General features: G+C 39.0%; 1 protein-coding gene across 1 annotated transcript; it reads left to right on the forward strand.

The window, feature by feature from the left end:
* Positions 1-214: 214 nt before the first annotated feature.
* Positions 215-6,985, forward strand: ZSWIM2 (zinc finger SWIM-type containing 2). The gene is made up of 9 exons (XM_088526949.1): positions 215-289; positions 373-449; positions 1,187-1,227; positions 1,694-1,913; positions 2,197-2,448; positions 3,232-3,316; positions 4,023-4,144; positions 5,336-5,483; positions 6,359-6,985. Exons 1-9 carry the CDS (start codon positions 215-217, stop codon positions 6,983-6,985), a joined length of 1,647 nt encoding a protein of 548 aa, XP_088383075.1.
* Positions 6,986-12,212: the final 5,227 nt, after the last annotated feature.

Consider the following 12,212-nt stretch of genomic DNA (forward strand, 5'->3'; position numbering starts at 1 on the left):
AGCCCGCGGAGGAGGAGCCCTTACACTTCTGCCCGGAGCCGCCCCGCCGAAGGGCGCACCGAGCGCTACCCGCTCGCGGCGGCCGTTGCCTCGGGAACGCGGCGCGCGCCGCGGCCGTTGTGGCCGTTGGCGCCGCGCGGCGGCCATGTCGCGGCGCGGGGGCGGCGGCAGCGCGGCGCTGCGGCGGCGGCAGGAGCGGGCGCTGCGCAGCACCATGCGCGTCGTGCGGGAGCTGGGCCCCGCCGCCTTCCTGCTGCGCGAGGAGGGCCGCGCGGGCGCCCCGCTGCGGGTGCGGGGGCAGCTGCGGGGGCGGTGCGGGCGGCCCCTTCCCGCGGGGCGCGCGGCGCTCAGCCCCGGTGCTGTCCTTGGCAGGTGGTCCTGGGCGAGCCGCACGCGTGCAGCTGCGCCGCCTTCCGCAAGGAGAGGGGCCTCTGCAAGCACCTGTGCTGGTGAGTGCGTCCCCGCAGCCGCAACCCAAAGTCAATGCGGTGTCAAAGGCAGTGGCGCGGGACCCGCGTGGGCACGTCTTGCCTACGTTATGTTCCTGTTTCAGAGCCACGGAGAATCCCATGCAGCTTCAAGCACAACTCTGCGTAGGGGGATTCTGCAGGGTCAGGTAGCTGCCCCCTCTAATCAGAAGCCAATTAGGAGCCGCATCCAGGAGCGTATGGAATAAGCTCACGCAGCCACCATTAGGGTTTAAGCTGCGGTGCTAGAAGATGTCCTACACCTGAGGTCTACAAATTTTACCAGTGCCTATTTACCTCTGTCCTTTCTTGTTCCTTAAGGGGTTTAACTGACAGGCAGAAATGGTTTGCTGCTGCGAGCAGCAGTAGGCCCCTTTTCCCTATTACATGTGTGTTGTTTAGCTCAGGATTTCGCGGGGTGAACAAATCTCTGAATCAACAGAAAATCACTCTTTTTTTGTGTAATTTTTTTGTCAGTCTTGGGAGAGTAACCAGGTCACTGAGACAAGTACAGGAAGTGACAGGAATGAGCGTGGAGTGGGGCCATTCCTCTGATGGCAGTTTTCTTTTAAATTCACTAAACTTAGTGTTTTACTAGGTTAACGTAATGTAAATCCACATAAGACTCGTAGATGTTCCACTTTTATTTTAAGACCGAACTAACAAGTAACTTTAGTTTGATGTTTTTGTCTGCTAGATATTTTGATTATGTATTGCAGGATATTGCTGAAAAAATACCGATTACCAAGAGATCATGAATGTAAGTATTAGACTTTTTTATGGCTTACATGTAGATCTTAGCTACTTTAAATGCCCAAAGCATTATACTTGGATGTCTGGATAAAATTTGTTTAGATATCATTATCTGTGCTCTCTTCCTCTCACTCCTCTACCTCAAAAACAAAACAAACAAAACAAAACAAAAAAACCCTTTAGATTGGCATTTTCTGATTCATTTAATTTTTATGATATAGGCCGCTGTGTTGTGTAGTTATGCAGTTATATAGAGGACAACTTTAGTTTCAGTAAAAATATAAACATGGAAAACGCCAAAGCCAAACAATGTAGCTACTGAGACATATGCCTCTAATAATAGCTATTAATTTATAAAAGAACTTTGTACCAAAATAAATCCAGAATGCTCTCCCTGCATTGTATAGATGGAGAGCTATTACAGGTAAGTGCAGAGTTCTGCCAAAAAGCTTTATTTTTTTCTATTTTGGTAGATGCTTTTAAGTTGGGTCTTCTGGAAAGAGAAATTGAGGACATACTACAGCGATTACAGCAGGAGCAGACCCTAAGACCTGAACAAGCTGCCTTCTCACCACCATTAAATCAAGAGAACGAGATTCTCTTCATTCATCAGAAAGGAATCAGTACAGAGGATGTCTGTCCCATTTGTCAGGAGGAGTTCCTGAAGATGATGCTCCCTATCACTTTCTGCAGGTTAAATGTATAGTTGTTCTTCGCTTTGCTCTAATTACAGACTGTTACAGTGACCTCTTAGTGCCGGTAGCTTCAATTCACAAGAATGTATGACAGTTGTCAGAGCCTTTTCCAATACAGAAAAATCAGCAGTCCCAGGACTTAAGCAGTGGAGGGCAGGGGAAGGAGAGAAAGGGAAGGCTGCTATAGAAGTTGCTTATGGAAATATGGAAATATAAATGCTTATATGGAAATATAAGAGGTTTATGGAAAGATTACAGAATTTCTCATTTGTTTCCTTCAGATACAGCTGTGGTAACAATGTACACATAAAATGTATGAAAATTTGGGCTGATCACCAAGATGAACTCGGGCCTGATTCTGTAGTAAAGTGTCCACTCTGCAGGGAAGAATTTGCACCTCTAAAGCTCATTCTGGAAGAATTCAGAAACTCTAGTCAACTCGTGACTGCAGCAGAGAGGGCAAGCCTGGATAGGCACCTTGGAATTCCTTGTAATAATTGCAGAGTATTTCCAATTGTGGGAAGGTGCTACAAGTAAGTATTTTAAGATCAAGATATTGTCCGTATTATGTTTTTGAGTTTACCTTAAAGCATTTTGTTTATTCCTCTGTCTTTCTTAGAAGGAACCGAACAATTTAATACACAGAAATTCTATCCACACATTTTTTCTCCCAAATCAGTTGAAATTATCTAAAAAAAAAAAAAGAGAGAGAGATGTAATTGTTAATGGTGTGTGAAAGGAATCATCATTCTAGAATTCTTTACTGCTTTATTGGTGTTCAATTTCATGAAGACCAAAAGAGCTTCTTATATCACAGCACTACTTACACGAAGGCTTGGACTGCTCTGACTGGATTTCCTGAGGACTGTGGGCAATTTAATTAGCTGCCTGCCTGAACTTTGGTCAAGATGGGCAGTTTCACTTCTGTAATTGTCTGCCACAGTCATCAAGTGGACTAATGACTCTTTTCTTAGCGCTTGTTCTGAATCAAGTTCACATCAAATATCAAGAATATATTTGATCATTTCAGGTTAAGACGATTTTCCCGGGTAAAATTATAATAGGTCTCAAGTACTTCAGAATAGTAAAGATCTCAGTGTGTAAATTACAGAGCCTTACAGCATAAACTTAATTTTATTCTGCTTTAGTTTTAAATTACACTTTACTGGGGAGCTTGTCCACAAAAACTTCCTTAAGAAAGAAATGTATTTGGGATTGTCCTTTTCCAGCTGGTAAATTTAGCTACCACTGCATCGTGAAATGCTAGCTATTTGTTATCTTAAGTCCTTATTCTGTGTTTACATTTTTCCTTATAGGTGCACTGAGTGTATTGAGTATCACCTATGTCATGAATGTTTCATTGGCTTTTTTCATTCTCCCCATGTTTTTGTCTTCAGACAGGTACCAAGCAGGTTTTCTTTTTTGCATCCTACTCTGATCTATGTAGTGTTAATTGATCTTCTTTTCCTTAGACAAGTCATGCAAAACCTGAATTTAATTACAGCTAAATAAGAGCAATGTATAGCAGGATATTGAGAATCCTGAGGTGCAAAAATTGAACACCTAAAACTAGAAGAGCTGAGTTAGCCTCTGCCTGTGTAAGTTATACTTGTGGCGCCCTTATGTGGTCAGTAGGAGCAAATGCATCTTAGTTTACTGATCCACATTTCCAGTTTCCTTATGTAGATAAGGCCTTATAGTTGGCCAGGGGATGCAAAAAAAAATTAAGGACCCAAGGTGTTTCACTCTGAGTTTGTACTGCCCTTAGCTGGTTGTTTCATACCATGAGATCACCAGGGTAGAGTCAGCGAATTCAGGTTACCGTAACAACCATAAGTGTACATATTTCAACTGGTATTTGAACTTAATTTTGCTACCAAGGATATTTTCTCCAAGTCATAGTTCAAGATGTTAGATGGTTTTTGTTTCATGCTTTGCAAAAATTTAAATAAGTTATTTCACTTAACATATTTGTTAGCTGTATTTGCCTCAACAAAAATAGTTAGGAAACAAATTTGTTGAATTGTTCTCAGCACCTCTTTCAGTCATTTACAAGATAATTTATATCCTGAGTTTATCTTATTGCAATTTCTTTTGCACATTACAGAAGAGAAATAAGACATGGAGATCTCTTGACCAGCTTTCAGAATTATCAGCCCAAGGAGAAAATTTTAAAAGCTTTAGGCCAGGAAATAATTCTGAAGAACCAGTATTACATCTCCAGGAGAAGTAAGAGACAGTCTTTTTCCAACCTACTTTTTATGATAAATGTGCAGAGTTTTCTAAACCGTTTCTTTACTTCAGCAATATCTGAAAAAAAAAAAGTACTATACACAGAGCAATAAACATTTTAAAAACAGCACATACTAATTCATACTTCCAATTACACAACAAATCACCCTAAAATAGTTAAATATTAATTGTAATTTGCAAACTAAATAATTCTTTTCATACGGTTTATAAACTTATACTACAAATACTGAAAAATATTTAAAGATATTTAAAGTTTTTGTTTAGCAGTATTAAAAAAAAGCCATCAAATTTTCACTTCTAAAAATTTGGCATAACAAATGGTGATGAGAATGGATTGTACAGAAGTGAAACACATGATACAAAGAGAAGCAAAAGCTTTTGCTTTTCTCTGGAGCTGCCATAGCAGTGTACAAGGCTTCTCACCAGGAAGACAGAACTACCTGATGTAGTTGCTGCATGCAAAAAAGATCAACATTTACAAAACCTCAGAAAGTCACATTCAAGAATCACCTCAGAAACAAACCAATACTATTGAAGTCAAAGACTGCAGGTATTTCTGCACCCTTGTATTATGAACATATATTCAAAGACGTCATTCTTTTATACAATATAAAAACCTTCACTATTTGAAAGCTAATCAGACTTTTATCTCTGCCTTACTTCTTTGTCAAAACTATTTAAAAAGCTACTAAGAAGAAGGATTTACTGAGACATTTACACAAACATTGTGCGCTCATAATTAAAAATGAGAAGAATGCTACTTACTGCAAACAAGATAGCAAGATTTGGTTTTAATGGCTATAATTAGGAATCTGGAATCAAACGAAAGCAAGATATAATCCCACATTGAAATTTTTGTACTTTTTATTCGGAGAAATTGATGTAGAAATTATTGTGTAAAATGTAATTATGCAGCTGTTGAGGTGAGATGTACATGCTGGTTTTCTGGAAGGTGTGTCCACTCATGCCTGTGATCGTAAGATGGACATCACTGGAATGGTTTTCGCAGCAGCTGCTGTTTAGAGGATTGTTTATCCCATTTAAAATTAAACGTACTAATAAAAATAAATTTCTGTCAAAAGCCTACTTATTCTTAAATGTTCAATTTTATTTGCCATTTTTCCTAATTTACTAAACTTTTTTTTATCTGTTTTGTTTTGGGACTAGTTGTACGCCAAGGAGGATTGTAAAATCTTTACCCAACATTTTAGTTGGGAAACAGAGTCATTTACTTGCTCCAGGTATTCAGTGCAGATGCTGCTTGAAGCCCTTTCACCTTGGTCAACATGTAAGACTCCTACCATGCAATCATAAGGTAAGAAAAAAGAAATTCCTCTAAATGTTAAAGAGACAAATCTTAACCTGTTATCTTGTAATGCATCAGTTTTTCCACAGCTCACACTGCTACTCTCCAATACATAATTTAATCGAACCTTCAGGGCACCACTGATACAGATATTCCTAGGGCTAGTCTGCAGGTCTGCATGTTGGTTTAACTTCATGCTTGAGTTTTAACATCATCTTTAAGAGACAGGAAGCATACTGGTCACAAGGGGCAGCTAAAAATTAACTTGTCCAAACTCGTGGCAAGGCAACAACAACAAAAAAATGCTATGATATGCTGTCAGTGATGAACCAGACCAGTCTGCTTTCTTTTCCTCAGAGCTTGGGCAATTTCAAAAATATTTGAAATGAAAATTGTATCAAGGATATGTGTATCATAGGAGTATTAGTGACAATTTATTACCATCTCAGTCACTAATGTCCCTTAGATCGAGAATTAACATGGAACAGAGTAAAAAGAGAATTGGGCTGAAAAGGAAGGTCAGCAGAATCAGCACCAATTCTTTGTGTATTCTTTTACTAAATGTTTGTAATTATATCTCTGTAGGAGTTGGTTGAATTGACTTGATTACTAGAGCACCTTAAGAAATGTGTTTTAAATGTCACCCTACAGTGGTCAAAACTTAACTAAAGTTTTTCAGTCTGTCTGTACCCAGAGTTTAGAATCTACTCATCAATAGAAATCAGCAGCATTGCTGCCATAGTGAGCAGTAAAGTTAGGCTGGGTTTGCACTCATCAACCTCGAGATCTTGAATTACTGTTACATGCAAGAACAATTAGTTGATTAGCCCATTTTTAGCTCAAAAGTATTATTACTATGCAACAGTTGACTTTTTTTTTTAAAGTTTCATAGAGAATGCATTGACAGTTGGCTACTGCATCAAAGAAACACATGTCCTATTGATGACTATGTTGTATATAATCCTCTGACTTGGAAGGCTACGCCCGCCAAACATGAAATCGGCCTGGCAGGTTCGCACAGAAATGTTAGCAAACTTTCAGAGCAAGTGGAACCAGAATTTTTTGTATCCGGAAATGGATTATTTCTCAAGCAAATATTATCTGGACCTACATCAGAAAGTCCTCAAAGTAGCTTCAAGAAAGTTTGTAACAATGATGTACCAGACTCTCTAAGCTCTATGGAGATATTCTGCAGCAAGACCAATAATATTAGCTCTAGAAAGGACGACATTTATGATGCTGAGAGACCACACCAGTTTGACTGTAACAACATAAGCAGAGTAGTTCTTTTTAAAAAAGGTAAGGACTGTGACAACTCCACAATTCCAAGATATCCTGGGAAGTTGAATTTGGGAAGCAATCTAAGTGCAGCAAGCCAGTACTCAAAAAAGGATGTGAGAAATGCCAACCATCAAAGCAAGCTTTTAACAAGACGACTACCTCATCTCAACACTAAGGCAGCAAAAATAGATTTATTATTGGAGGGCATTCAACTGCAAACCAATTCATGATCTTGTTTTACATAACAGCTATACGTTGACTTTCCTACTTCGTAGGTAAGATTTTGTAGAGAACAAGAAACAACACTGATCTCATTAGCCATAGCTATGTATGACTTCAAGGCCATTTAAATAAAAATTAAAACATCGACAACTTTTTAAAACTATTTATTATATTGCATAAGCTATACCATTTTACAGATCTTGCATTTTCAGCAACAGAAACATTGATACTGTAGTAAATACACTGAGAAATGAAGACACTTCTGACAAAATATAAAAAGATAGAAATGCTTTTAAAAAAATGGTGAATATTAAGCATCTTTCAAATGAGCAATATTTGTATTAGAGAGTTTCTGAAAATGATTTGAGCCAAAGAAATGATGTGCTTGTTTGAATGTACAGCTCCAACATGCAAGGTGGTCAGCACAGCCAGTGTCGTCAGCTCATCTGTGCTTCAGCACCTCGAGCTGGGTTCAACAAGCATCGTGCTCTGAGGAGCACTAAGAAGTGCCTGTCTGCACAATACCAGGATGCTGCGAAAATATTTACTCCCTGTTGTAAGACAGTTGAAGTGCAATGTGTGCTTCAAATTAATTAAATCAGTGCAAATTAGGAATAACGTACCAGTATGTTTGGGGAGGTAGAGTATATAAATGCTCACAGAATCAAACAAATAACAGGAAGAAAAAAAAAATCGTAAAATAATTTTAAGCTGAAAGTGCTAGTGTTTAAAAATTACGACACAACTTTTATCGGCTAGGCTTACAAATAAATGGCTTCCAAAAAATATTTTTTAACAGAAAACATTGAGTACTGCTTTTAAAAGGACTGTAACAAAATTGAGTACCTAGCTCCATTCACTTGCTGCTTCTACTGGCCAGGAGCTGAAAAAGGATTTTTATCAAACTAATGACTTGCATATATAAAAGTGTACTAATTTATTTTTTGAAGTTAAAATCTGAGTCAATTTTATACCTGTAAATCAAGTGATCTCAATATGCTTACTTTTAGCTTAAATTGAATCAAATCCTGCATGTGCATATTTAAAAGATGCAACTCTTCAGATTACTAAAGATATACTTTCACCCTTTTTCAAACAAAAATTATATTAAAAAAATGGATTACAACAGTTATCATCAACAACATGCAGGAATCAGTATTCCAACATAAAAATACTAGATCTGCTTTTTAAAATATTATAAAAGCTACGTAATTTTAAGTATGAACTGGGGCTTTTTGGCTAACAGAAAAAATACATATGTGTGCTCTTCAGATATTCAGGTGTCCCACTGATAAGTCTGATGAAAGAGGAAGGCACTTCAGCAGGCTATTTACTGTTATATTTTTTCCATATAAGCAACATTTCATATGCAGTAGCAGTGAATGTAGGATACTGCAATTTAGCTTGCAAATTACTACATGAATATCTATTAACCTACTTTGCTTTTTTTAGTTAATAAGAACAGAACAGTTTAGACTGGTGTCCACTCATTTCATCCTCTTTGGTACAAATTGCTGGACAAGAGCAAAGCAAACAACTAAATGTTTTCATTCCTACATCACAGATTATTTTCCGTGCATCATCTTTTTTAGATGTGCATTGGTAAATTGTATCTCTAATCATCAAATCCATTTGTGCTTTCAGGTTTGTATGATAGCAAACATAAGGTTCTCCATTATTTTCTGATAGAACTATACAGATTTTTCTTTTCAATCAAATAGATTTTTTTTTTTTGAATTCTGTAATACCTGGCATTTGATAGAAACCTGTAAACTACTTCTGATTGGCTTAATCTAGAGAACGTGACAAGATTCATGTGCATGAAGCTGTATATTGTTTAAATTGATCACTCTTGTTGATTTAGGATACACCAAGGAACTGATCTGAGCCAGGATTGTTTTGTATCAACAGGCCTTGGCTAAATCCATCTGCCACCTTATCAGCACTGGGTAGGACCTAGAACCGGTACTGCACTTGGGCAACACTGTGCATTGTAACCACAGTGGGGAAAGCGCCCTCAGGTTTATGAACCACCTTTCATCTTAAACATGAGACAAATTTGGTCTCGAGTGTTCTGTATATACATCTTCATATATACACACATGCACAGTTCCAAATGAAAGGTGACATTTTTTCAAGACATGATGGTGCAAAAAGCATCATGTGAAGGATCAAGACACAATGCTCACAAATGTTTGTGTTCTTTAAGAATCAATTCCACTGAAGCACTAGTACCAGTTTGAAAATAAGCATCAGAAAGAAGCACTGCCCTGTATTCCCTGCCACGCTCCATCCCTCTCTCCCCAGAGGGGGTCTGTGCTCGCAGCCTCAGTCATGCTGCACTTCTGCTCTTGTTGGCAAGGCAATCGACCTCCCGCTTCAGAAAAAATCACAGCCTCCGAGTGGTTCTGTGGTCTTTCCAGGAACAGTTTGTCATGAATCTACTTCCTGTACTACTACTACTACTACTCCTTCTTGTATAGGCATAATTTTAGTGCTGGCATTTTAGCCCTGCATTAGTGTCAAAATATGGAGCCAGCAGAAAAGATCTGTTCTATGATTCATCTAGATTCTTATATAGAAATCATGCAGATGCTATATATAGAAATACAGATGAACACAAGTATGACCACAAAGAGAAATTTCATAGTGATGTTTTTTCTACCTACATACACATCATGTACGGCATCTCTGAAATTAATGTTTTTAGGACACAGTGTTGTCTTAAGCTCCTCTTTTAATGGATGTAAATACCAAAAGAATTCCTGTCACTAAGGGCTAACATAGGTTTCCGGTGCACAAGTTGTGACATACAGTTGGAACATGAAGACTAAAACAACATACTTTATAAACATGGAATATAAATCTGAAGTAATTTTTTTTTTCTTTTTTACAATTATATAGAGATTTTTGAAATGAAAGATTTTATGTTCATGATAAGGTCAAGGAAGAATTCCTTGTCATCATGTGCTTAGGGGTTTCAACTGTTTTCACACAGCATTTGTCCTCCCAGATACAACTGTAGCCAGTAATTCTGCTCTACAGACAAATTTCCCTTATTCTGACACAGAGAACGTGGTATGTGTATTTGCTTTAAATACAGAACTAGACTTTATGTAGAGCTAGATACTACCAGCATAAGACATGATGTGGCAAACTATTGAATTTCACACAGAAGAGGTAGCGAATGGGATCTACAAGGAAAGCAAATACAGTTGTTGCTTGACCAACCTAAGCAGAAGCAACCACTAGCAACGAAGGCAGCCTTGCGTACACTTCCCAGAAATTAGCTACTAGAGAATTTAATCCCTGTGCAGTTTAACTGCTTCACTAAAAGAAATGCTCACGTCCACATTAGATAAGGGAGATGCAATGCTCGAGCAGAGATACAAACCCACAGGCAAGGCCCTGACGTGAGGCGTGCTGCAAAGCCCAACGCTGCCGCTCCTTCGGAACCTGCCGGCACACGCGCGTTATGTACAGAGTGGTCATTCCTACAGATGTCTGGAGATGCCTGTTTTTCAGAAAGCCTTACTTTATTTTTTATCCTCCTCCTGAGAAGCCTAGCAGCAAGCAGCTCTTGTAAGGTCCATTTCTTTCTGACTTTCAGGATTGGCTACAAGCTGGAGTGTCCCTTATTTACCCATGACCTTTAAAGGGCACATTTCATACCACCATCTGCACGGGGTCAAACGTGACTGAACGCAGACAGCCAAAAGCTTGGGGAGACGGAGGGCGCAAGCTTGACGGCCACTCTGCTCCGTGCCAGGCACCTGCCCCATGGAGCGCATCTCCAGGCATGGCACTTTCTCATGTGCTCCTCCTGCAGCTGAGCTTTCCAACATTTTCAATCCTTCTTTGGTGAACACATACCTACTCTGATGCAAAATAGGTACATGGAGTGCAAAACTTCATTCTTTTGAACTTACAGTTATGAAAGCCTTTTACTGTTGCCCTCATTTTTTAAAGACAGAAGTGAGTTTGAGGAATTACCTCTTTTTGGTTTATATAATGAAAAATCACATTATAAGCACATGTAATCTGCAGGGTATTTCCATTGCTGTGAGCGAACAAAAATAGAGACAGATCCATTTAAGATTGACTAGTATCTCAAAACCTCTTGGCTTGACAATAATTTTCTGGTTTTTTTTTTTTTTGAAGAATAGATAGGATTCCTTTTTTTGAAAAGGGTCTCCTCAGAAGTGATACAACTCTAAGGGCAAGGCAATGTCAAATTATCTCTGAGACTATGCTCAAATTTGAACGGACTCCTAATATATGTAACAAAATAAAGGATAAAAACACCACTCTAAGAGGCTCTAAATTATATCATAAATAAAATCCAATGGAACTGAATATCTATTGAAAAAACATATTTTGTTGAAGAATGAGTTACCTAAAAACCACTACCAAAGGCATGGTAATACAGCAAGCCATCTTCACCTCTGAAGATGGATTGTATAACTAAACTAGATTTTTTTTTTTTGGCAAAACAAAATTACCTATTTAGTTACACACCTCTCAAACTTACTTTGCAGCAGCTTCACCTTTGTGAATTCATCAGGAATATCATATTTTGTTCCTGAAGCAACTGCATGTCAGAAGAAAGGCAGGGACATGGATGTCTTGCCGCTACTGTTCAGGTGACTCTGCACATTCTAGGAGCAGTGCCAGACACCTCCAGCAGAAAAGACCTCTGTAGCAGTAGCATTTCCTGAGCAAGAGATTCAGGGGCCACCAGCTGCATAGGGTATTTCCTCCTCTTGGGGGCCACCCTTGGTCACATTCTGACTGCAGGTCTGGGCTGGATCGAGATAGGCACCTTCTCCTTGCACAGCCTATTTTTCTGTGGAAAGAAATCCTGAAGTGTGGACACAGAGAGTGCCCTGGTGAATAAGGGGGCAGGGACTGCCGGGCAGACCATGGAGTGCACCTGACTCCTCAATTTAGGAACGGGCATCATATGTTTGGGTCTCAGTATAGAATCCTAAATACTGCAGGCCATATAAGAAATATTTTCTAAAGTTTCTAAAGGATTTATAATCCATCTGCCAAACACCAAATGCTGGGACTTGTTTCACCAGGGAAGTAGCCCAAAAGTCCCAGATATATGGTCTACTATACGAAGCACAGTAAGGAGCGCATCTACTTTTCTGTTAGCCAAAGTTGAATCCATCACTTTGACAAGATGAACATTAAAAATAAAGAATATTCTGATGGCCTTTTCCTTCCTCT

Source organism: Tinamus guttatus, unplaced genomic scaffold (assembly GCF_059628265.1).
Source record: "Tinamus guttatus ecotype Peru unplaced genomic scaffold, ASM5962826v1 Tinamus_guttatus_pri_ptg000260l, whole genome shotgun sequence".
NCBI classification, from domain to species: Eukaryota; Metazoa; Chordata; class Aves; order Tinamiformes; family Tinamidae; genus Tinamus; species Tinamus guttatus.

What these genes read in the sequence shown, in the direction of transcription:
- ZSWIM2 (XM_088526949.1), top strand. Translation starts at nt 215, where the DNA reads ATGCGCGTCGTGCGGGAGCTGGGCCCCGCCGCCTTCCTGCTGCGCGAG. An exon ending in ATTGTGGGAAGGTGCTACAA is followed by an intron (nt 2,449 to 3,231) that starts GTAAGTATTTTA and finishes TTTTCCTTATAG; the next exon opens with GTGCACTGAGTGTATTGAGT. An exon ending in ATGTTTTTGTCTTCAGACAG is followed by an intron (nt 3,317 to 4,022) that starts GTACCAAGCAGG and finishes TGCACATTACAG; the next exon opens with AAGAGAAATAAGACATGGAG.